Raw genomic sequence first — 27,059 nt, forward strand, 5'->3', positions numbered from 1 at the left:
TCTCTCAGGTGTGAGGGGTTTGACCTCAGAGCTGAGACCAGAGAAGCACTGCCTTCCTCTGTGACTAGACAGCCTGACAGCCTGCAAAGAGTAAAATCATATTAAAATCACACTGCTATTCTTTGGTGGTGAAAATAGTAGCAGTATATTTTTTCAACATATTCAGATATATCAGTGTCCTGAAACCTGCCATATCTATTCATAAATTAAATATTGTATCATTATTAGAAATGACAAATGATCAAAGTATTGACTGCAGTTAGAAAAATGTATAGTACAAATATTATAGTAGACGGACCAGACCAGTTTAAAAAGCAGTATCAGTCAGACATATAGTGAGGTATCAGATTTAGATTGTATTGAGTATACAGTCCACATCATATCTATTTTGACAGTGAAGCTAACATTTTAAATGTGGCTCTATACTCCAACATTTTGGATTTCAGATCAAATGTTTCATATGAGGTGACAGTATATTATGTCACCTTTTATTTGAGGATATTTTAACACATATCTGTTTCACGGTTTGAAATGAAAACACTTCATTGATCTATTCCTCCCATACTTTGATAATTTGAAGAAGTCATAAATAATCTGATCAATTTACTTAGTGTATTAAAGTAGTTAAAAGTTTAGTATTTGGTTCCAAACTCATTGGTTGCATTTGCAGTTTGTTTTGGTTGTGTTTTGGGTCGTGTTTAGTAACTGAACTGTGGATGATGACTGGAGTAACTTTCTGTCTAAGGGAGTAGATAACATGTTTCTAAACAATAATACATTAATCCTGATTATGCCTTGATTAATACAAATAATAAATAAATAATGAATAAAAACACTAAGAGTTGATTTGAACAGATCTGAATCAGGACACTAAGAGTTGATTTGAACAGATCTGAATCAGGACACTAAGAGTTGGTTTGAACAGATCTGAATCAGGAAACTAAGAGTTGGTTTGAACTGATCTGAATCAGGACACTAAGAGTTGGTTTGAACTGATCTGAATCAGGAAACTAAGAGTTGGTTTTAACAGATCTGAATCAGGACACTAAGAGTTGGTTTGAACAGATCTGAATCAGGACACTAAGAGTTGGTTTGAACAGATCTGAATCAGGACACTAAGAGTTGGTTTGAACTGATCTGAATCAGGACACTAAGAGTTGGTTTGAACAGATCTGAATCAGGACACTAAGAGTTGGTTTGAACAGATCTGAATCAGGAAGCTAAGTGTTGGTTTGAACAGATCTGAATCAGGACACTAAGAGTTTTTATTTATTTATTTTACTAGGCAAGTCAGTTAAGAACAAATTCTAATTTTCAAGGACAGCCTAGGAACAGTCGGTTAACTGCCTGTTCAGGGGCAGAACGACAGATTAGTGTCTAGTCAGCTCAGGGGTTTGAACTTGCAACCTTCAGGTTACTAGTCCAACGCTCTAACCAATAGGCTACACTGCCGAGTTGGTTAGAACAGATCTGAATCAAGAAACTAAGAGTTGGTTTGAACTGATCTGAATCAGGAAACTAAGAGTTGGTTTGAACAGATCTGAATCAGGAAACTAAGAGTTGGTTTAAACAGATCTGAATCAGGACACTAAGAGTTGGTTTTCTGAACAGATCTGGTTTAAACAGATCTGAATCAGGACACTAAGAGTTGATTTGAACAGATCTGAATCAGGACAATAAGATTTGAACAGATCTGAATCAGGAAACTAAGAGTTGGTTTAAACAGATCTGAATCAGGACAATAAGAGTTGGTTTGAACAGATCTGAATCAGGAAACTAAGAGTTGGTTTAAACAGATCTGAATCAGGACACTAAGAGTTGATTTGAACAGATCTGAATCAGGACACTAAGAGTTGATTTGAACAGATCTGAATCAGGAAACTAAGAGCTGGTTTAAACAGATCTGAATCTGTTTAAAGATAGAACTGCCAAAGGGGGTAGAGTTGCAATCTACTGTCACCTAATCGTCCCCAGTTTACAATTGGCTCATTCATCCCCCTCCTCTCCCCTGTAACTATTCCCCAGGTCGTTGCTGCAAATGAGAATGTGTTCTCAGTCAACTTACCTGGTAAAATAACAGATAAATAAATAAAAATATAAAATAGCCTGCAAAGTTCTGTCCTTCTATCCAGGTCTGTAACCAAACAATTCGAGCTTCTACTTTTAAAAATCCACCTTTCCAGAAACAAGTCTCTCACTGTCGCAGCTTGCTATACACCACCCTCTGCCCCCAGCTGTGCCCTGAACACCATATGTGAACTGATTGCCCCCATCTATCTTCAGAGCTAGTGCTGCTAGGTGACCTAAACTGTGTCATGACGTTGCCCTCTTTGAGTACAGCGAGCACCATCCCCCGCTCTCTGCTTCTACAACCAGACTGCTGTGGTCAGTGGTCGTAAATTCCTGAGAAGACCTCATGGACACACAGTTATAGAGAGTGGTTTTTCATGGAGACAAAGTAAATCCTTCTACCTCACAGAACTTGAGGTACGAACAAATTTCATGTTCCAGAGAAAGTGTAAAAGATCGGTGAAGAATCCAGCTATGAACTGGTCCATTTGTCACAACTTGGGAAGCTCAAGAGAGACGGTGTGGCCACATTACCATAACGCTGTTTATATAATAGCCTCAGATTTGAGGTTTACATCTAATTGTTGTATAAGATGAATGAGTGAGTATGATACTGTTTGTATAATTGTGGAATATGATTGTGGACTGTTTAATGAAGAAAAATACAATTCCCTTTTGATTTGAACTAAATCAGAGGACCGCCCCTGAGCCCAGTTAGGGCCAGACATCCTGGGACTTCCCTTTTCTGCCATTCCGAATAAAACCCAACTTAGGGGAGGACAAAGGTTGTAGAATCTTTTAACCATACCACATTGTTAAACTCTTAGACTATTGATACTGACGGAATAAGAACAAGTCTTTGATACTAATTACTAGGAATTCGGTATCATTGAACGCGAAGAACGTCAACTGCCGAAACATCCATTCTATAATTAATGTCACTTGAACTATCCCCTCTAACCAAGACAGAGAGAGAGAGAGGGACAATTCTACAAAAGAAAGACTTTTCAGCACACACTGAGAGAAATATATATATTGATTGCAATTGTTCCCGAATGAGTGAGCGTTCATGTGTAAAGGATTAGCATTTTAATTGTTATAATTAACTCTGTAGTGACTTCTTGGTAAAAACCCCCACTGTCGGTTCAGCCCACTAGGCTCATTCTATCATCACATGTCGGTTCAGCCCACTAGGGCTCATTCTATCATCACATGTCGGTTCAGCCCACTAGGGCTCATTCTATCACCGCATGTCGGTTCAGCCCACTAGGGCTCATTCTATCATCACATGTCGGTTCAGCCCACTAGGGCTCATTCTATCACCGCATGTCGGTTCTATCACCATGTCGGTTCTATCACCACATGTCGGTTCAGCCCACTAGGGCTCATTCTATCACCACATGTCGGTTCAGCCCACTAGGGCTCATTCTATCACCACATGTCGGTTCAGCCCACTAGGGCTCATTCTATCACCACATGTCGGTTCAGCCCACTAGGGCTCATTCTATCACCACATGTCGGTTCAGCCCACTAGGGCTCATTCTATCACCACATGTCGGTTCAGCCCACTAGGGCTCATTCTATCACCACATGTCGGTTCAGCCCACTAGGGCTCATTCTATCACCACATGTCGGTTCAGCCCACTAGGGCTCATTCTATCACCACATGTCGGTTCAGCCCACTAGGCTCATTCTATCACCACATGTCGGTTCAGCCCATTAGGGCTCTATCACCACATGTCGGTTCAGCCCACTAGGGCTCATTCTATCACCACATGTCGGTTCAGCCCACTAGGGCTCATTCTATCACCACATGTCGGTTCAGCCCACTAGGGCTCATTCTATCACCACATGTCGGTTCAGCCCACTAGGGCTCATTCTATCACCACATGTCGGTTCAGCCCACTAGGGCTCATTCTATCACCACATGTCGGTTCAGCCCACTAGGGCTCATTCTATCACCACATGTCGGTTCAGCCCACTAGGGCTCATTCTATCACCACATGTCGGTTCAGCCCACTAGGGCTCATTCTATCACCACATGTCGGTTCAGCCCACTAGGGCTCATTCTATCACCACATGTCGGTTCAGCCCACTAGGGCTCATTCTATCACCACATGTCGGTTCAGCCCACTAGGGCTCATTCTATCACCACATGTCGGTTCAGCCCACTAGGGCTCATTCTATCACCACATGTCGGTTCAGCCCACTAGGGCTCATTCTATCACCACATGTAACCACATTTACTGTTTGTTTATGCATTTCTGTGAATTACTTAGTTAGTAATAAATAAATGATTTAAGACAATTGATGTATGGATGACTCATAGTGAAGACTGGGTTCGTGCAGATAACCAACAATTTACGACGTTTGGAATGAGACTAACGTGAGGTAAAATAAATCAATCAATCAGAAGACTATTGATCAGATATGAAAATATCTGAAAGGTTATATTGGGAAATTATAACTTTGTAATCTGAATACATTCCTTGGCGCCCCAACTTCCTAGTTAATTACAGTTACATGATTATTCAGTTTAATCGAGTAACTAATTACATAGAATCTTTGATTAAAACAAAGTCTTCAGTTTAATGATAGTAAAGACACAACATTTATGACGCCCCGCTGTGAGGAATCTAATATAGAATTACTTTGCTGTTGAATTCTATATATCAACTGTGCAAACAGAATTGTACAAACAGACTGCTTTGCTACATTCAAATTGGTTGTGTGTGTGTTCCCATTCCAAGAGGCTCCAGAGCGCCTCCAGTAGTGGTTTTTAGCGTCAGAGCAATGAGTGATAAATTCCAAATGTAGTCCGTTAGGCCAAACGGTTGTCACGTTCTGACCTTAGTTCCTTTGTTTTGTCTTTGTTTCACCATACTTAGGCAGCCTGTTTTCACCCTTGAGTTGTGGGGGATTATTTTCTGTTCTGTGTTTCACCGTACAGGACTGTTTCGTTTCGTTCGTTGTCGCTTTATTGTTTTGTTTCAGTGTTCGATTGTTCTATTAAATCAATATGGACACTTCCCACACTGCGCATTGGTCCTCCTCTTCTTCCACCAACAACGGCCGTTACAACGGTACTATTTCTGTCGGTCAATATTAACTTCTAGAGCCAGAAAGGTTGGACATTAGAGGATAGAGCTTCGGAGTTGGAGCCGAAGTATTTTTGTCCGCCTACCGCACTACAACAGTGTGGACTGACTACAGGCATATCTGTATTATGTACCGTCTTGCTCTGGTCAACATAAAGCAAAGTATATATACATATACATAAAGTATGCCGAAAGGTTTAATGTGAGACGTCACTAGTAAACCCACCCTGATAACTATTATTAAGTGACTTTGCCAGAGGTAAGATCAACAAGGCTTCAGTTTGCGGCAGCTGTTTTTAAATGTTTATTTGCACTCATTCAATGTATTTATTTAAATTGTCGGACATACCTTTCTAGGTTCTTCCAGTTAAATGAGACACCTTAAACTTTGCAATAGTAACCTAGATGAACCAACTTCCCAGGTAAATGTTAAGTTTAATTCCCAGATGGCCTATACAGGTTTGATTATTCATTAAATTTGATCAATCAGTAAAATCTGCTTTCTGCAAAGCACAATCAATCAGTCCCCCTCCAGTGGGAATCCCATATGGCTTTGGCCTGAGGGGAAAGTGTACCATAGTGGTAAATGTACCTAACATTATCCTTATGATAATCCAGCAATCTCAATTGCTTGGGTATTATTGGGTCTCATTCAATTTATTTATTTAAATTGTCGAAGATACCTTTCTAGGTTCTTCCAGTTAAATGAGACACCTTAAACTTTGCAATAGTAACCTAGAAGAACCAACTTCCCAGGTTAGTTTATAGTTTAATTCCCAGATAACCTATCAAGGTATGATTAATCATTATCATTGATTAATTCAATTTGCTTTTGCAAATTAATTCACGTCCAACTTCCACAGCTCCCAATATAAAACAGGCAATATATAATATAAAACCAAACTTTGGATAATTAGGAAAAAAATTATGTTCATAATGTTCTAATAATGTGCTATCAGAGGGGTAGTCCCCACTCGCCCGCTAATTAGTGAACCTCCACCCACAAATGGATTGTTCTCTGACCTCAGCAGCGATACCAACCCTAATTATGCCATTAGTGGAAAAGCAGACAACAATGCTTTCCAAAATCAACCACAGGCCTCGTAAAGTTTCTCTCCAGTCCCTGATGTTTTGCCACCCAAGATTGGCATCTGTCCAATACCGCAGTGCACAGCTGAAGCACGAGCAGGTAATGGGAGACAAAGGGACAGGTGGTGAACCGAGGTGGTGAGAACCGAGAAACCAATGACAAATCTCAGCAAAAACGTATGAATCACTGAATCTCTCGCTCCGTACTCAAGACCTCTATCTGCAAACCATGACAGATAAGTTTGAGACCGAAAGGAGCAAGTTTGACACTCACGTGTCCAAACTCAGTACTCTAAGTGCTCAAGTGGACTCTGCAATGCAGCAGAATACCACCCTTAGGTACCATCTGGAGGAAGTCCAGAATGGTCACGCTCGACAGCGTGACTACCAATCCAGGCAACCGGAGCCCTGTACTCACAGGAGTAAAGACGATAGGTTTCAGACCTTGCCTCCCTCAAGTGTCCCTCAGTCTTCTCCTATTGGCCATTCGGCACTGAGTAATATTGCACCTCTTGGCCAGCAAAGCCAAAGCTTGGCCTTTCAGCCCCAATCTCTCCACAGGATGAAGCCAACCCTCTCTGCCCGCTTGGCGCGGAATACCTTGACAAACTCATCAAGAATTTCCCCACCTTTGACCCCGTTCCAGGTCAGCCAAACGATACTGAGACGTTCCTAGCTGACATAGAGGACGTGTTAGATGGCTACCCGAACGCTACGGGTTCTGACAGGGTTTACCTGTTGAAGCGAACGTCAAATAGACACGTGACAAGGTTCATTCGTATACAACAGCAACACGTGCTAAATGACTACGCTAAACTTGCCACAGCTTTGTAATTAGAATTCGGTGGTTCTGCGACTCGCAAACACGATAGCTCACTGGCTAACACGGTCAAACAAGCTCGGAACGAACACCCACAAGCTTACTATCATAGGCTTCATTCAGTTTACTTTGGCCTACTCACTGAAATAGGCATGGAAGACCTGTTACCATTTAAACAAATGTTCCTGTCGAACATGTATCCCACCTTCATTACCTACTTGGGCCCTGCCGCCCACGTTGGCTTGCCTATCTTACAACTCAGAGAGCTTGCAAGCACAGCTTTTGAGGCATCAAAAGTTCGCAACGCTAAGAGCCCTGGCCACTCTGTTTTGAAGTTTGACCAGGAGCACTCACTCCAGTCAGAGGGTGAATTATCAGGTATTGGAGCGTTAAGAGATGACGCACAACAACAGTTTCTACCACGAAACCATGATTCCAATAACCTCTGCGGTCGAAATAACTGTAAAGTACGTCGCCATCAACATGACTACCGCTACAATCGACCTGTTCACTACGTTCCTGCACCTAACCCACACAAAGTGTCAGAGCACAAGGGTAACAAAGGATTGAAGGATGATCAAAAACGTAGACCAATGTTCTCCAGAAGTTCCACTACATGAAGAACTAAAGCGAGAAACATTTGAGAAAAGGGTAAAAGATAAGTCACAAGGACTAGACGGGGAATTACCGGACACCAGGTCCGCAGGAATTAACACCCATAGCAAGGATGTTAAAATTCAAATCTCCCGCTCTAATCCGAGACCCTATCCAGGGCCCGCTTGATCAAGAAACAAGCCCACAGGCTTTGTCTATAGACTCTGATACAAAGGTTGCGAAGACAAAGGTCAAACGCTTCGTTAAAGCCAAGCCCACTCAAAATCTGAAAAGTCGATCTGCTTCCACCTTGAACAGAATTGACACATCATGTTGTTGCGAAGAACCACTCCACTTTGTGGGGAACATGTTCACTAAACAGGAATCGAAACGACCATAGCTGGAAAAAGTCCTGGGGCTTAACTTGTCATGCGCTAATTGATTCGGGTGCGACGATATCACTCATCTCTCAAACATTGTTTGATGATCTCAAAAGGGCTTTGAAGCCAACTAAATGTTGGTTAAAAGTGGAACGATGAGACACTACACTTCGAGGGGTCACTAAGACTACCTCGCCTCTCACATTGAGAGTCATGCTGAAACTACACTTCAAGGACGTATTGCTCATTCACCCTGTGTATGTTACCAGCCTCAAAACTGTAACCCTGCTACTTGGAGCAGACTTAATTAATCGGTTACTCCCATTGATGGATTGGAAAACCAACCAGGTATGGTCACAGGCCACCGTGCCTTCTCTACCGACCACACTGTCTGTCTTCCCCTAACGCTAGCTGCAACGCAGTCATTCACGAGGGGTATCTGTCGAAAGCACCTCTTGGGAAAGAGACGTTTAGAAACATCTTGGGGCAGAATCCGATCCAAGGAGATATTACAATATCTCGACACATTCCATCAGCCAATCTGATTGACCATTCTTGTCATGATTTCGAGCCAGCTGTCTCTGTGAATGAGCAACTTCCCTCCTCCTTGCAGTCATGCAATACGGTAGTTGAGATGAACTTCTCTTGCCCTACGGATACTTCCGCAAACACTGCGGCCGTCTCAGCAAGAAAAACATTGATACGCAGAGTATACTCTGCTTCCGATGACACACCTTACACTTTGTGGGGACTGTCAACCCTTACAATGACACTAATGGCGTCAGTCCAGCAACTGACCCGGTGACTCCCACTGGTGAAACACTTTACGATATCACAGACCGATATCCTCATCTCAGTTCGCAGGTACTGAAGAGGTTGCCACACGCGGACGCGGTGGGGACTGACAGAACTCGGCAGCCCACTGAGGGTGCTGTAGAATGGAAATACTCTCATCATTATTCCCAGAACTGTCATTTCTGAAGTCTGTCAACTGTAGCATGTCCAAGCTGTTTGTGAAGTTAACAATACAATGTGTTTTTCCTTTGTGTTCATGTTCTCTGTGATGTCAGAATCTACATGTTCTCTGTGATGTCAGAATCTCCATGTTCTCTGTGTCCGTTAGAATCTCCATGTTCTCTGTGTCCGTTAGAATCTCCATGTTCTCTGTGTCCGTTAGAATCTCCATGTTCTCTGTGTCCGTTAGAATCTCCATGTTCTCTGTGTCCGTTAGAATCTCCATGTTCTCTGTGTCCGTTAGAATCTCCATGTTCTCTGTGTCCGTTAGAATCTCCATGTTCTCTGTGTCCGTTAGAATCTCCATGTTCTCTGTGTCCGTTAGAATCTCCATGTTCTCTGTGTCCGTTAGAATCTCCATGTTCTCTGTGTCCGTAGAATCTCCATGTTCTCTGTGTCCGTTAGAATCTCCATGTTCTCTGTGTCCGTTAGAATCTCCATGTTCTCTGTGTCCGTTAGAATCTCCATGTTCTCTGTGTCCGTTAGAATCTCCATGTTCTCTGTGATGTCAGAATCTACATGTGCTGTGTGATGTCAGAATCTACATGTTCTCTGTGATGTCAGAATCTACATGTTCTCTGTGATGTCAGAATCTACATGTGCTGTGTGATGTCAGAATCTACATGTTCTCTGTGATGTCAGAATCTACATGTTCTCTGTGATGTCAGAATCTACATGTGCTGTGTGATGTCAGAATCTACATGTTCTCTGTGATGTCAGAATCTACATGTGCTGTGTGCTGTCAGAATCTCCATGTTCTCTGTGATGTCAGAATCTACATGTGTGTGCTGTCTGAATCTCCATGTGCTCTGTGATTTCAGAATCTCCATGTGCTCTGTGGTGTCAGAATCTCCATGTTCTCTGTGTTCGTTAGAATATCTCCATGTTCTCTGTGAGGTCAGGTATCTTGACTCTTGGTAGAATGAACGGTTCTCCCATCTCCATATTTGAAAGCTCTGTTGTTTGGTTTGTCAATCATATGTTGTACTTCTTTCATATTTACTTCACTGACACAGCTATCAAGCCATTTCCTAAGGATTCAACTATAAAGGTCTCAGTATCAACCACAGCAGATCCTAAGGATTCAACTATAAAGATCTCAGTATCAACCACAGCAGATCCTAAGGATTCAATTCAACTATCAACCACAGCAGAAAGATTCAACTATAACAGATCTCAGTATCAACCACAGCAGACCCTAAGGATTCAACTATACAGATCTCAGTATCAACCACAGCAGACCCTAAGGATTCAACTATACAGATCTCAGTATCAACCACAGCAGACCCTAAGGATTCAACTATACAGATCTCAGTATCAGAAGCAGATTTGTTTGATGCAATGTTGCTCAATCTCTGTGTTTATATTTTCCTCTGTTAGTTTAACTTGTTCATTTTTTTGAGGACAGTCTTTAACCCAGTGGTGCTTTGACAAACAGCACATTTTGATCTCCTCCATATCTGTCCAGTGGATTTGTGTCGGACAATGGCGCCCTCCCCTGGTTGTCTTGAGAATGTGACGTGTTGGCGTGTTGGTGCCTTTTCTCTGCTGTTCAGTGGAATATGCTGCGTCACTCACTTGCATTGGCGTGACAGATGTCTTTTCACCCAAAATTATTTTTAGTGCCAACTTTATTGACAGTCAAAGCCAACTGTTGCTCCCTTACCATCCAGACAGACAGTATCTAACAACTAGAAAGCTAACACTGCATCCAGGAGAACCATGTCTCTACCATCCAGACAGACAGTATCTAGCAACTAGAAAGCTAACACTGCATCCAGGAGAACCATGTAGAAAGCTAACACTACATTGCACATCCTATTGTAACTCTGTTTGAAATCAATTATGTTGTCCTTCACTGCAACCGAATTGCCTCTAGTAACACTGTTAGTGTGAATATGCCTCTTAGTACTGTTAGTGTGAATATGTCTCGTAGTAACTGTCAAAGTGTGAATATGCCTTGTAGTAACACTGTCAGTGTGAATATGCTCTTAGTAACACTGTCAGTGTGAATATGCCTCTTAGTAACACTGTCAAAGTGTGAATATGCCTCTTAGTAACACTGTCAAAGTGTGAATATGCCGTGTCCAGACTAGTAACCAGTGTCCAGACTAGTAACCAGTGTCCAGACTAGTAACCAGTGTCCAGACTAGTAACCAGTGTCCAGACTAGTAACCAGTGTCCAGACTAGTAACCAGTGTCCAGACTAGTAACCAGTGTCCAGACTAGTAACCAGTGTCCAGATTAGTAACCAGTGTCCAGATTAGTAACCAGTGTCCAGATTAGTAACCAGTGTCCAGATTCCAAGTTCATTTTTCCAACTTTCATACAAGCTCTTCTCGTGGAAGCGAAGTGGCACATTGTAGTTATTAGCCATCCTCTGCTACCAATGTTAACTTAAAATGACACAACGACTATGTTCCTGTTGAACAACCCAATACATGGTTACCATGGTTACCATGACACTCAGGACAGGCCCACAACACTGTGACTCCCAGGCCCACTGGAGTGATATCACCGTAGTAACAGAAATATAGGGGGACTTAAAACATTAATTTAACACACAGTCCAAACAACATCTATTTTGACAGTGAAGCTAATATTGTAAATGAAAGCACTTTGTGTATCCAGTCCCCCAATTGAAGAAGTCAAAGTAGTCCGACCAATTGTATTAAAGTTGTCAAACATTTTGTACTTGTTCCCAAACTCCTTGGTTGCATTTGCAGTCTGTTTTGGTTGTGTTATGGGTTATGTTTTGCCCGAAAGTAACTGAATGGTGTCTAAGTGACGAGATAACATGTTTCTAAACACTACTAAATGAATCCTGATGATGCCAGAACTAATACAAATCATAAATGAAAAATGCTAACCTCTCACCATTACCAATAACAGAGGCTTCAACAAAACATGCTAACCTCTCACCATTACCAATAACAGAGGATACAACAAAACATACTAACCTCTCACCATTACCACCTCTCACCAATAACAGAGACTACAACAAAACATGCTAACCTCTCACCATTACCAATAACAGAGGCTACAACAAAACATACTAACCTCTCACCATTACCAATAACAGAGGCTACAACAAAACATACTAACCTCTCACCATTACCAATAACAGAGGCTACAACAAAACATGCTAACCTCTCACCATTACCAATAACAGGGTCTGATCTTTGTGCCAACAAAACATGTAACTTTCTCAGAGGCTTCATCACCATTCAATAACAGAGGCTTCATTCATGCTAATTATTCATAATCATACTACCTCTCATCAATAACAGAGGCTACAACAAAACATACTAATGAATTACCAATAACAGAAGCCTCTCAAAATCATCTTCAAGATTCATTCATTATTACTGAATCATATTAACATCGAAATGAATGTAGAAGTGTTGACTGACTGAAGTGACTCCAAAATGACAGGACATTATTCACCATTCAGTTTCTATTAGGAAAACATCTAAAACACAACCAAGACAAACTATAAATGCATTTAACAAGTTAGTAGAATCACAAGATTGATGTAATCACTGCAGGCATGGAACATGGGACCAAATACTAAACTTATGACTACGTTAATACAATATGAGTGAATATGTCAGAGTAATTACGATTTTCAAATGGGAGAACTACATACATAAAGTGCTTTCATATCTGATAATACTGACCTCAGAGTCTCCAGTTTACAGTGGGGATTCCCCAGTCCAGCAGAGAGCAGCTCCACTCCTGAATCCTTCAGGTCATTGTTACTCAGATCCAGCTCTCTCAGGTGTGAGGGGTTTGACCTCAGAGCTGAGACCAGAGAAGCACAGCCTTCCTCTGTGACTCCACAGCCTGACAGCCTGACAAAGAGTCAAATCATTTTAAAATCACACTGCTATTCTTTGGAGGTGAAAATAGTGGCAGTATATTTTTTCAACATATTCAGATATATCAGTGTCCTGAAACCTTCCATATCTATTCGTAAATGTAAGTATCATTATTAAAAATGACAAATGATCAAAGTATTGCCTGCAGATAGAAACATGTATAGTACAAATATTATAGTAGACTGACCAGACCAGTTTAAATATCATAACTCAAAAGACAGACACATACAGTACAGTCCACACCATATCTTTTTTTCTACATTTTCAGATATATCAGTGTTCTGAAACCTGCCATATCTATTCATATATTAATGTACCAATATTATAAATTATAAATTATCAAAGTATTTCCATGGTGTTTATACTTTCTCCTTCCTGAGTGGTTTGACAGCTTGTGGTCCCATGGTGTTTATACTTGTCCCTTCCTGAGTGGTTTGACAGCTGTGTGGTCCCATGGTGTTTATACTTGTCTCCTTCCTGATTGGTATGACAGCTGTGTGGTTGCCTTGTCTCCTTCCTGAGTGGTATGACAGCTGTGTGGTCCCATGGTGTTTATACTTGTCTCCTTCCTGAGTGGTATGACAGCTGTGTGGTCCCATGGTGTTTATACTTGTCTCCTTCCTGAGTTTATACTTGTCTCCTTCCTGAGTGGTATGACAGCTGTGTGGTCCCATGGTGTTTATACTTGTCTCCTTCCTGAGTTTATACTTGTCTCCTTCCTGAGTGGTTTGACAGCTGTGTGGTCCCATGGTGTTTATACTTGTCTCCTTCCTGAGTGGTTTGACAGCTGTGTGGTCCCATGGTGTTTATACTTGTCTCCTTCCCAGTTGAAGTCGGTAGTTTAAATACACCTTAGCCAAATACTTTTAAACTCAATTTTTACAATTCCTGACATTTTAGTTAAAATTCCCAGTGGCTTATTGATGAACAACCTTTCAGCTTATGTTGATATAGGACTCGTTTTACTGTGGATATAGATACTTTGTACCTTTTTCCTTGAGCATCTTCACAGGTCCATTGCTGTTGTTCTGGGATTTATTTGCCACAAAGTAAGAGAATCTCTAGGAGACAGAACATGTCTCCTTCCTGAGTGGTATGACAGCTGTGTGGTCCCATGGTGTTTATACTTGTCTTCCTTCCTGGATGGTGTTTGGTATGACAGCTGTGTGGTCCCATGGTGGTCCCATGGTGTTTATACTTGCGTACTATTGTTTGAACAGATGAACGTGGTACCTTCATGCATTTGGAAATTGCTCCCAAGGATGAACCAGACTTGTCCGAGGTCTTGGCTGATTTATTTTCATTTTCCCAAGATGTCAGGCAAAGAGGGACTGAGTTTGAAGGTAGGTATTGAAATACATCCAAATGATGTCAATTAGTCTATCGGATGCTTCTAAAGCTATGACATGATTTTCTGGAATTTTCCAAGCTGTTTAAAGGCACAGTCACCTTACTGTATGTAAACCCCTGACCCACTGGAATTGTGATACAGTGAATTATAAATTAAATCATCTGTCTGTAAAAAAGTGTTTGAAAAAGTGACTCCAAAATGAAAGGACATTATTCAACATTCAGTTTCTATCAGGAAAAGCATCCAAAACACAACCAAGACAAACTACAAATTAATTCAACAAGTTATTAGAATCACAAGCTTGATGTAATCACTGCAAGCATGGAATATGGGACCAAATACTAAACTTATGACTACTTTAATACACTATAAGTGAATGTGTAATAGTAATTACGACTTTTTCAAGTGGGAGAACTACATACATAAAGTATCTGTATCTGTTAATACTGACCTCAGAGTCTCCAGTTTACAGTGGGGATTCCCCAGTCCAGCAGAGAGCAGCTTCACTCCTGAATCCTTCAGGTCATTGTTACTCAGATCCAGCTCTCTCAGGTGTGAGGGGTTTGACCTCAGAGCTGAGACCAGAGAAGCACAGCCTTCCTCTGTGACTCCACAGCCTGACAGCCTGACAAAGAGATCATCATGACTTCACAAACACACTGTTCATTTAACACCAGTAGTGTAGAAGGACAATGGTAGATGCATTTGGTTTATTCTCCCAAACAACATATAGATTCATCTTCCGTCTCCTATAATTGTATGGTCATATTGTTATACTAATGTGAAAATCAATGCATTTATTCAGTATGTTATTCAATATAATATTATATACATATTATGATACATATTTTTCTCTAAACTGAATATTTCTTCCTGATGATTAGTTCTTATATGTCATTTTATTTACTCACAGAGCAGCTCTGGAGGCTTTGACCACTGGCAGCAGCCTCAGAAGACCTTCCTCTGATCTGGTGTATTTCTTCAGGTCAAACACATCCAGCTCCTTTTCTGAAGTCAGCAACACAAAGACCAGAGCTGACCACTGTGCAGGTGACAGTTTGGGTTTTGAGAGACTTCCTGAGCTCAGGTATCTTTGGATCTCCTCCACAAGAGAATGGTCATTCAGTTCATTCAGACAGTGGAACAGATTGATGCTCCTCTCTGGAGAGGGATTCTCCCTGATCTTCTCCTTGATGTACTTGACTGTTTCTTCATGGCTCTGTGAGCTGCTTCTTGTCTTTGTCAGTAGACCTCGTAAGTACTTCTGATTGGACTCCAGTGAGAGGCCCAGAAGGAAGCGGAGGAAAAGGTCCAGGTTTCCTGTCTCACTTTGTAAGGCTTTATCCACAGCACTCTTGTAGAAAGTAACTTTACGCCTTTGTTTGATCCTCACAGAATGGTTACTGGATGTTGATTGCAGTTTGTCCATTACATTCTCATTGTTGTTGATGAATGAGAGGAACACATATACAGCAGCCAGAAACTCCTGAATGCTCAGATGAACAAAGCAGTACACCTTGTCCTGGTACAGCCCACATTCCTCTTTAAAGAGCTGTGTGCACAATCCTGAGTACACTGAGGCTACATTGACATCAATGCCAGCTTCATTCAGGTCTTCTTCATAGAAAATCAGATTGCCCTTCATAAGCTGTTGAAAAGCCAGTTTTCCCAGTGACAGAATGCTCTCTTTATTCCAGTGTGGACCTGTCTCTTCATTCCCAATATACTTTTCATTCTTCTGTTTGGTATGAAACACCACAAGGTGTGTGTACATCTCAGTCAGAGTATTGGGCATCTCTTCTCTCTTATGTTTCAGCATGTGTTCAAGGACTGTTGCAGAAATCCAACAGAAGACTGGAATGTGGCACATGATGTGGAGGCTCCTTGATGTCTTTAGGTGGGAGATGATTCTGGTTGCCAGGTCCTCATCACTGAATCTCTTCCTTAAATACTCCTCCTTCTGTGGGTCATTGAACCCTCGTACCTCTGTCACCTGGTCAACACACCCTGAAGGGATCTTATTGGCTGCTGCTGGTCGGGTAGTTATCCAGAGGAGAGCAGAGGGAAGCAGATTTCCCTTGATGAGATTTGTCAGCAGAACATCCACTGAGTTTGACTCTGTGATATCACAACAGATCTTGTTCTTCTGGAAGTCTAGGGGCAGTCGGCACTCATCCAGACCATCAAAGATGAACAGAACTTTGTAGTTGTCATAGTTGGAGATTCCTGATTGTTTGGTTTCCATTGAGAAGTGATTGAGAAGTTTAATGAAAGCGTGTTTGTCCTCTTTCATCAAATTCAGCTCTCGAAAAGGGAATGAAAATACAAATTGGACATCCTGATTTGCTTTTCCTTCAGCCCAGTCCAGAATGAACTTCTGCACAGAGACTGTTTTTCCAATGCCAGCAACTCCCTTTGTCAGCACAGTTCTGATACGTTTGTCTTGTCCAGTTAAGGGTTTGAAGATGTCGTTACATTTGATTGCAGTCTCTGGTCTTGCTTGTTTCCTGGTTGTTGTCTCAATCTGTCTCAGCTCATGTTCATTATTGACCTCTCCTGTTCCACCCTCTGTGATGTAGAGCTCTGTGTAGATCTTATTGAGAAGTGTTGGGTTTCCTTGTTTAGCGATCCCCTCAAATACACATTGAAACTTCTTCTTTAGATTAGATTTGAGTTCACGTTGGCAAATCACAGCAGGATCATCTGAATGAAGAAATAACACAGAGGATATTAATATTATGTCTGTTTTAATGCCTACAGTATTGTAGGACTGTTATAAAGTTCCCAAATCAAATCAAATCAAATTTTATTTGACTGTCACATACACATGGTTAGCAGATGTTAATGCGAGTGTAGCGAAATGCTTGTGCTTCTAGTTACAATGCAGTGTAACGAGCAAGTAATCTAACTTTCCAAAAAAAAACTAATGTCATACACAGTGTAAGGGGATAAAGAATATGTACATAAGGATTATGAATGAGTGATGGTACAGAGCAGCATAGGCAAGATACAGTAGATGATATCGAGTACAGTATATACATATGAGATAAGTTGTAAACCAAGTGGCATAGTTAAAGTGGCTAGTGATACATGTATTACCATAAGGATGCAGTCGATGATATAGAGTACAGTATCAACGTATGCATATGAGATGAACAACTAGGGTAAGTAACATTATATAAGGTAGCATTGTTTAAAGTGGCTAGTGATATATTTACATCATTTCCCATCGATTCCCATGATTAAAGTGGCTGGAGTAGAGTCAGTGTCATTGACAGTGTGTTGGCAGTAGCCACTCAATGTTAGTGTGTGGTGGCTGTTTAACAGTCTGATGGCCTTGAGATAGAAGCTGTTTTTCAGTCTCTCGGTCCCAGCTTTGATGCACCTGTACTGACCTCGCCTTCTGGATGGCAGTGGGGGTGAACAGGCAGTGGCTCGGGTGGTTGATGTCCTTGATGATCTTTATGGCCTTCCTGTAGCATCGGGTGGTGTAGGTGTCCTGGAGGGCAGGTAGTTTGCCCCCGGTGATGCGTTGTGCAGGTCTACCCTCTGGAGAGCCTTAGGTGAGGGCGGTGCAGTTGCCATACCAGGCGGTGATACAGCCCGCCAGGATGCTCTCGATTGTGCATCTGTAGAAGTTTGTGAGTGCTTTTGGTGACAAGCCGAATTTCTTCAGCCTCCTGAGGTTGAAGAGGTGCTGCTGCGCCTTCCTCACGATGCTGTCTGTGTGAGTGGACCAATTCAGTTTGTCTGTGATGTGTATGCCGAGGAACTTAAAACTTGCTACCCTCTCCACTACTGCATCGATGTGGATGGGGGTGTTCCCTCTGCTGTTTCCTGAAGTCCACAATCATCTCCTTAGTTTTGTTGACGTTAGTGTGAGGTTATTTTCCTGACACCACAGAGGGCCCTCACCTCCTCCCTGTAGGCCGTCTCGTCGTTGTTGGTAATCAAGCCTACCACTGTTGTGTCGTCCGCAAACTTGATGATTGAGTTGGAGGCGTGCATGGCCATGCAGTCGAGGGTGAACAGGGAGTATCAATTGTTGTTGTCAATTATAATAATTTATTATCTCTTAACTGACTGTATAAATGTGTAAATGTTTTTATAATGCATTACAGACTGGTGTGACTGATTATATTATTATTGGTATTATTGATGGTATTATTAATGTTCTCTCTCTCTCTAAATTAATCACCACAACACATCCCTGCTGCTACTTGATGAGGACACTAGGTGTTGTGTTAAGGCTGCTACAATATCATTGAGTTACACAGCTACTTTAGCTATTGCTACAGCTTTTAAATGTTATAAAACAGCATTCAACATGAGCCAGACAGATCTTACATTTCTCCAGTGTGTCAGACTGGTGTGACTGATTATATAAATTATCTCTCTCTCTCTCTGCTTGATGAGGTCACTAGGTGTTGTTTTGAGAATATGAAATATACTTATTCATGTCACTGAGGGAGTGCTGAGGTTTAAAAGATCTACACCAGAAGGTAATGGTTATAGGATGAAGGTATATAGTGGAGGGTCTACACCAGAAGGTAATGGGTATCTGTAGGAGGAAGGTATATAGTGGAGGGTCTACACCAGAAGGTAATGGGTATAGGAGGAAGGTATATAGTGGAGGGTCTACACCAGAAGGTAATGGGTATCTGTAGGAGGGTATATAGTGGAAGGTCTAGACCAGAAGGTAATGGTTATCTGTAGGAGGAAGGTATATAGTGGAGGGTCTACACCAGAAGGTAATGGTTATAGGAGGAAGGTATATAGTGGAGGGTCTACACCAGAAGGTAATGGTTATAGGAGGAAGGTATATAGTGGAGGGTCTACACCAGAAGGTAATGGGTATCTGTAGGAGGAAGGTATATAGTGGAGGGTCTACACCAGAAGGTAATGGGTATCTGTAGGAGGAAGGTATATAGTGGAGGGTTTACACCAGAAGGTAATGGGTATATAGTGGAGGGTCTACACCAGAAGGTAATGGGTATCTGTAGGAGGAAGGTATATAGTGGAGGGTCTACACCAGAAGGTAATGGGTATCTGTAGGAGGAAGGTATATAGTGGAGGGTTTACACCAGAAGGTAATGGGTATATAGTGGAGGGTCTACACCAAAAGGTAATGGGTATCTATAGGAGGAAGGTATATAGTGGAGGGTCTACACCAGAAGGTAATGGGTATCTGTAGGAGGAAGGTATATAGTGGAGGGTCTACACCAGAAGGTAATGGGTATCTGTAGGAGGAAGGTATATAGTGGAGGGTCTACACCAGAAGGTAATGGGTATCTGTAGGAGGAAGGTATATAGTGGAGGGTCTACACCAGAAGGTAATGGGTATCTGTAGGAGGAAGGTATATAGTGGAGGGTCTACACCAGAAGGTAATGGGTATCTGTAGGAGGAAGGTATATAGTGGAGGGTCTACACCAGAAGGTAATGGTTATAGGAGGAAGGTATATAGTGGAGGGTCTACACCAGAAGGTAATGGGTATCTGTAGGAGGAAGGTATATAGTGGAGGGTCTACACCAGAAGGTAATGGGTATCTGTAGGAGGAAGGTATATAGTGGAGGGTCTACACCAGAAGGTAATGGTTATCTGTAGGAGGAAGGTATATAGTGGAGGGTCTACACCAGAAGGTAATGGGTATCTGTAGGAGGAAGGTATATAGTGGAGGGTCTACACCAGAAGGTAATGGGTATCTGTAGGAGGAAGGTATATAGTGGAGGGTTTACACCAGAAGGTAATGGGTATATAGTGGAGGGTCTACACCAGAAGGTAATGGGTATTTGTAGGAGGAAGGTATATAGTGGAGGGTCTACACCAGAAGGTAATGGGTATCTGTAGGAGGAAGGTATATAGTGGAGGGTCTACACCAGAAGGTAATGGGTATCTGTAGGAGGAAGGTATATAGTGGAGGGTCTACACCAGAAGGTAATGGGTATCTGTAGGAGGAAGGTATATAGTGGAGGGTCTACACCAGAAGGTAATGGGTATCTGTAGGAGGAAGGTATATAGTGGAGGGTCTACACCAGAAGGTAATGGGTATCTGTAGGAGGGTATAAAGTGGAGGGTCTAGACCAGAAGTTAATGGTTATCTGTAGGAGGAAGGTATATAATGGAGGGTCTACACCAGAAGGTAATGGGTATCTGTAGGAGGAAGGTATATAGTGGAGGTTCTACACCAGAAGATAATGGGTATCTGTAGGAGGAAGGTATATAGTGGAGGTTCTACACCAGAAGGTAATGGTTATAGGAGGAAGGTATATAGTGGAGGGTCTACACCAGAAGGTAATGGGTATCTGTAGGAGGAAGGTATATAGTGGAGGGTCTACACCAGAAGGTAATGGGTATCTGTAGGAGGAAGGTATATAGTGGAGGGTCTACACCAGAAGGTAATGGGTATCTGTAGGAGGAAGGTATATAGTGGAGGGTCTACACCAGAAGGTAATGGGTATCTGTCGGAGGAAGGTATATAGTGGAGGGTCTACACCAGAAGGTAATGGGTATCTGTCGGAGGAAGGTATATAGTGGAGGGTCTACACCAGAAGGTAATGGGTATCTGTCGGAGGAAGGTATATAGTGGAGGGTCTACACCAGAAGGTAATGGGTATCTGTCGGAGGAAGGTATATAGTGGAGGGTCTACACCAGCAGGTAATGGGTATCTGTCGGAGGAAGGTATATAGTGGAGGGTCTACACCAGCAGGTAATGGGTATCTGTCGGAGGAAGGTATATAGTGGAGGGTCTACACCAGAAGGTAATGGGTATCTGTCGGAGGAAGGTATATAGTGGAGGGTCTACACCAGCAGGTAATGGGTATCTGTCGGAGGAAGGTATATAGTGGAGGGTTGTCGTGGCTAATCATTTCAAAATATAACACTTGCAAGAAGCTGTGAATTCAATAATAGACTTTTGATACAATGTATTGCAAGCCGGAGTGGTCCGCGGAACACACACCTTTTTTCAGAGCACTCGCTCTGATTTATACACATACAACATATGAGTCCATCCCACATGCAAATGAAGTTACTTCTCTCAGTCCATCTGCCACCATTCTATCCCAATCTGTGCATCCTGCTTGAAGGTAATAACGCCCATATCTGCTTTCCGTCAGATTATAATGGTGACAAGACCCTTGCTTTGTTCCTGCACTTAGCCTAATGCGTTATTTTGTATGTGTGTTATCTAGGATCAGCAGACTATGTGTCTCCTCTGTTTTTAGCGTGTCCAGCTATACTAAAAATACTATACATTCCTCTATTCTACAGGCCTATGCTTTGGCCCTGTATTTAGCTCAATGTGTTCCTTTGTATGTGTGCCTTTATCTCGGATCAGCAGACTATGTGTCTCTTCTGACATTCCTTCAGCATCTCCATGTCCTAAAAATATGTGGGGATGTCTATAGTCCATTAGTTGGTCATTTGGCTGACCCCCTCCTTTGTATATCCCTCTGACCTTGGTATGTCCAATTGCCCTAGGCGCCTATGTGTCGCCTTCCCTTCGTGTGGTCTGTTTAATGGGTCCCATACTCTCATGGCCTCCTGTCCTATACAATAGACAATGCATTTTACCAGAATGGCAAATGCACTCTAAAAGTCTGTCTTTCTCTTGTGTTACAGTATTATGTTCCTCCATATATGTACATCTTTCTCCCATAGGGTCCACACCAGAAGGTAATGGGTATAGGAGGAAGGTATAGTGGAGGGTCTACACCAGAAGATAATGGTTATAGGAGGAAGGTATATAGTGGAGGGTCTACAACAGAGGTTAATGGTTATAGGAGGAAGGTATATAGTGGAGGGTCTACACCAGAAGGTAATGGGTATCTGTAGGAGGAAGGTATATAGTGGAGGGTCTACACCAGAAGGTAATGGGTATCTGTAGGAGGAAGGTATATAGTGGAGGGTCTACACCAGAAGTTAATGGGTATCTGTAGGAGGAAGGTATATAGTGGAGGGTCTACACCAGAAGGTGAATGGGTATAGGAGGAAGGTATATAGTGGAGGGTCTACACCAGAAGGTAATGGTTATAGGAGGAAGGTATATAGTGGAGGGTCTACACCAGAAGGTAATGGGTATCTGTAGGAGGAAGGTATATAGTGGAGGGTCAACAACAGAAGGTAATGGGTATCTGTAAGAGGAAGGTATATAGTGGAGGGTCTACACCAGAAGGTAATGGGTATCTGTAGGAGGAAGGTATATAGTGGAGGGTCTACACCAGAAGGTAATGGGTATCTGTAGGAGGAAGGTATATAGTGGAGGGTCTACACCAGAAGGTAATGGGTATCTGTAGGAGGAAGGTATATAGTGGAGGGTCTACACCAGAAGGTAATGGTTATAGGAGGAAGGTATATAGTGGAGGGTCTACACCAGAAGGTAATGGGTATAGGAGGAAGGTAAATAGTGGAGGGTCTACACCAGCAGGTAATGGGTATCTGTAGGAGGAAGGTATATAGTGGAGGGTCTACAGAAGAAGGTAATGGTTATAGGAGGAAGGTATATAGTGGAGGGTCTACACCAGAAGGTAATGGTTATAGGAGGAAGATATATAGTGGAGGGTCTACACCAGAAGTTAATGGTTATAGGAGGAAGGTATATAGTGGAGGGTCTACACCAGTAGTTAATGGTTATAGGAGGAAGGTATATAGTGGAGGGTCTACACCAGAAGGTAATGGGTATCTGTAGGAGGAAGGTATATAGTGGAGGGTCTACACCAGCAGGTAATGGGTATCTGTAGGAGGAAGGTAAATAGTGGAGGGTCTACACTAGAAGGTAATGGTTATAGGAAGAAGGTATATAGTGGAGGGTCTACACCAGAAGGTAATGGGTATAGGAGGAAGGTATATAGTGGAGGGTCTACACCAGCAGGTAATGGGTATCTGTAGGAGGAAGGTATATAGTGGAGGGTCTACACCAGAAGGTAATGGGTGTCTGTAGGAGGAGGGTATATAGTGGAGGGTCTACACCAGCAGGTAATGGGTATCTGTAGGAGGAAGGTATATAGTGGAGGGTCTACACCAGAAGGTAATGGTTATAGGAGGAAGGTATATAGTGGAGGGTCTACACCAGAAGGTAATGGTCTGTAGGAGGAAGGTATATAGTGGAGGGTCTACACCAGAAGGTAATGGTTATAGGAGGAAGGTATAAGTGGAGGGTCTACACCAGAAGGCAATGGATATCTGTAGGAGGAAGGTATATAGTGGAGGGTCTACACCAGAAGTTAATGGGTATCTGTAGGAGGAAGGTATATAGTGGAGGGTCTACACCAGAAGTTAATGGGTATCTGTAGGATGAAGGTATATAGTGGAGGGTCTACACCAGAAGGTAATGGGTATCTGTAGGAGGAAGGTATATAGTGGAGGGTCTACACCAGAAGGTAATGGTTATCTGTAGGAGGAAGGTATATAGTGGAGGGTCTACACCAGAAGGTAATGGTTATAGGAGGAAGGTATATAGTGGAGGGTCTACACCAGAAGGTAATGGGTATCTAGGAGGAAGGTAAATAGTGGAGGGTCTACACCAGCAGGTAATGGGTATCTGTAGGAGGAAGGTATATAGTGGAGGGTCTACACCAGAAGGTAATGGGTATCTGTAGGAGGAAGGTATATAGTGGAGGGTCTACACCAGAAGGTAATGGGTATAGGAAGAAGGTATATAGTGGAGGGTCTACACCAGAAGGTAATGGGTATCTGTAGGAGGAAGGTATATAGTGGAGGGTCTACACCAGAAGGTAATGGTATCTGTAGGAGGAAGTATATAGTGGAGGGTCTACACCAGAAGTTAATGGGTATCTGTAGGAGGAAGGTATATAGTGGAGGGTCTACACCAGAAGGTAATGGGTATCTGTCGGAGGAAGGTATATAGTGGAGGGTCTACACCAGAAGGTAATGGGTATCTGTCGGAGGAAGGTATATAGTGGAGGGTCTACACCAGAAGGTAATGTGTTTCTGTAGGAGGAAGGTATATAGTGGAGGGTCTACACCAGAAGGTAATGGGTATCTTTAAGAGGAAGGTATATAGTGGAGGGTCTACACCAGAAGGTAATGTGTTTCTGTAGGAGGAAGGTATATAGTGGAGGGTCTACACCAGAAGGTAATGGTTATAGGAGGAAGGTATATAGTGGAGGGTCTACACCAGCAGGTAATGGTTATAGGAGGAAAGTATATAGTGTTTGAACTAAGCTTGGAATGTGTTGGTGCAGGGAAGTGATTACATGTGTCAGGCATTGATTAGGGAGAGAGACATGGATTAGTGATGGAGGGGGTCAGATGAAGTGAGGAAGAACAGATCTCACTAAGGTTTGTTTTGCAACATATATACATTCTGTTCGGCTGCGGAGGAGGAGACTCCTCCGCAGGGTTAAATATGGGTTAAATATCAGTGCTTGTGTCAGATGTTTTGTTGTCTGAATAACAGCTGTAACGACCCTTTGGGAAGAATTATACTTGGTTAAAGCTTCTCTAGTGTCCGTGACTTATTTACTCTGAAAAATTACAGTGTTAAGGCTGCTACAATATCATTGAGTTACACAGCTACTTTAGCTGTACTTTAGCTACAGCTTTTAAATGTTATAAAACAGCATTCAACATGAGGCAGACAGATCTTACATTTCTCCAGTGTGTCAGCAAGCTCCTTCTGGTTCATTTTCCTCAGGATGTGCAGTGTGATCTTCAGAGCCCCCTCTCTGGCACTGCTCTCCTGCTGCTCATCTTCAGGGTCCACCACTTCCTTATCCTGCTTCTGACTCTCAAAGCCTTCTGGGAGTTCTGGACTAAGAATCCTCTTGAACATCTTCAGCTCGTTCTTCACAAATGTCATAATATTCTGTTCAAGCAACTGAAATAAATAAAGTAAATCAGTTAGCAAGAGAATAAATGCTTTCTCATTAACACATTAATACATGTTTGACAGATCAACTTTATTGAGGTAAACAAGAAACAAATATACATAACAGGACCACATACACTGAATATGGAGGCCAGGTCTGTTTGATGACTCTGGGAAGACTGACCACTGAGACTCTCTGACTCCAATCTCTCCTGTTGGTTTCTGTGGACAAAACATGAGATTACATCTCCTCATCCAGGAGTACACGTACACACACACACACGCACTACACGAACAAACACACCGAGGGAATGTTGTGTTTGTTTAATATTGTTTTACGACTATGAAAATGGACAAAATGATTAGCCTATGGATTATGAAATCAACAAAAATAAATGTGAAAATGTGAGAGGAGAAATGACTAGAGACAGTGTTGTTTAACTCACTGACCAGGACCCATGAGTTCTTCTTACCTTTGTTCAGTAGAAAAGTCTCCCTCTCTAAACTCTATAGGATGATTCATAGACTTCTCACTCTTCATGGACACACAGCTGGGTACAGGGAGGCTGGTCTCTCCTGCTTGATTGGTCTTCAACACAACAGAGACAAACATTACATCTCTCATCTACTCTGAGCTCAGATGGGGAAACAGAAGAAGAGTTTCACAAATAGAACTGACTTCCAGACGTTAGTTAATGGCGCGAGCAGTGAGTCATTTTTAATAACGAAATTAATTTAGCCTTGCGAGCGTTGTAGTCAGTCTGTCAGCCCCGCTAAAAGGCTGGTGTCGTTACTCTGCCTTCTCCGGGGGCATGTTGAGGTAAATTTACTAACCGGGAGGGTTGAATGATGTAATTTATTGGACGGCTGGAAGACGCACTCTCGAGGTTGTTTACTCACAATACCTGTCTGGGTTGGCGCCCCCCTTGGGTTGTGCCATGGCGGAGATCTTTGTGGGCTATACTCAGCCTTGTCTCAGGATGGTAAGTTGGTGGTTGAAGATATCCCTCTAGTGGTGTGGGGGTTCTGTGGCAAAGTGGGTGGGGTTATATCCTTCCTGTTTGGCCCTGTCTGGGGTGTCCTCGGATGGGGCCACAGTGTCTCCTGACCCCTCCTGTCTCAGCCTCCAGTATTTATGCTGCAGTAGTTTATGTGTCGGGGGCTAGGGTCAGTTTGTTATATCTGGAATACTTCTCCTGTCCTATTCGGTGTCCTGTGTGAATCTAAGTGTGCGTTCTCTAATTCTCTCCTTCTCTCTTTCTTTCTCTCTCTCGGAGGACCTGAGCCCTAGGACCATGCCCCAGGACTACCTGACATGATGACTCCTTGCTGTCCCCAGTCCACCTGGCCGTGCTGCTGCTCCAGTTTCAACTGTTCTGCCTTATTATTATTGGACCATGCTGGTCATTTATGAACATTTGAACATCTTGGCCATGTTCTGTTATAATCTCCACCCGGCACAGCCAGAAGAGGACTGGCCACCCCACATATGCTCTCTCTAATTCTCTCTTTCTTTCTCTCTCTCGGAGGACCTGAGCCCTAGGACCATGCCCCAGGACTACCTGAATATGATGACTCCTTGATGTCCCCAGTACACCTGACCGTGCTGCTGCTCCAGTTTCAATTGTTCTGCCTTATTATTATTTGACAATGCTGGTCATTTATGAACATTTGAACATCTTGGCCATGTTCTGTTATAATCTCCACGCGGCACAGCCAGAAGAGGACTGGCCACCCCACATAGCCTGGTTCCTCTCTAGGTTTCTTCCTAGGTTTTGGCCTTTCTAGGGAGTTTTTCCTAGCCACCGTGCTTCTACACCTGCATTGCTTGCTGTTTGGGGTTTTAGGCTGGGTTTCTGTACAGCACTTTGAGATATCAGCTGATGTACGAAGGGCTATATAAATACATTTGATTTGATTTGATTGAGGCG

At 42.6% G+C, this 27,059-nt stretch overlaps 1 protein-coding gene across 1 annotated transcript; it reads right to left on the reverse strand.

Annotated features, from left to right (window-relative positions):
* Positions 1-9,413: 9,413 nt before the first annotated feature.
* Positions 9,414-25,693, reverse strand: LOC121843820 (NLR family CARD domain-containing protein 3-like). Its single transcript, XM_042313668.1, has 6 exons — positions 25,602-25,693; positions 25,266-25,350; positions 24,909-25,137; positions 15,209-17,000; positions 14,873-14,922; positions 9,414-9,565 (listed from the first exon to the last, which is right to left on the reverse strand). The coding sequence occupies exons 1-6, from the start codon at positions 25,667-25,669 to the stop codon at positions 9,414-9,416; spliced, it is 2,376 nt and encodes a 791-aa protein (XP_042169602.1). The 5' UTR covers positions 25,670-25,693.
* Between the last annotated feature and the right edge of the window lie 1,366 nt (positions 25,694-27,059).

Source organism: Oncorhynchus tshawytscha, unplaced genomic scaffold (assembly GCF_018296145.1).
Source record: "Oncorhynchus tshawytscha isolate Ot180627B unplaced genomic scaffold, Otsh_v2.0 Un_contig_6327_pilon_pilon, whole genome shotgun sequence".
Lineage (NCBI taxonomy): Eukaryota > Metazoa > Chordata > Actinopteri > Salmoniformes > Salmonidae > Oncorhynchus > Oncorhynchus tshawytscha.

Bases quoted from the DNA above. Each gene is read 5' to 3' on its own strand.
- LOC121843820 (XM_042313668.1), bottom strand. From the start codon at position 25,669: ATGAAGAGTGAGAAGTCTATGAATCATCCTATAGAGTTTAGAGAGGGA. The intron at 25,138-25,265 runs GTATGTGGTCCT...TATTTATTTCAG, and splicing joins ACCTGGCCTCCATATTCAGT to TTGCTTGAACAGAATATTAT. The intron at 9,566-14,872 runs CTCTGAGGTCAA...CTGACATCACAG, and splicing joins CTGTGCTTCTCTGGTCTCAG to AGAACATGGAGATTCTAACG.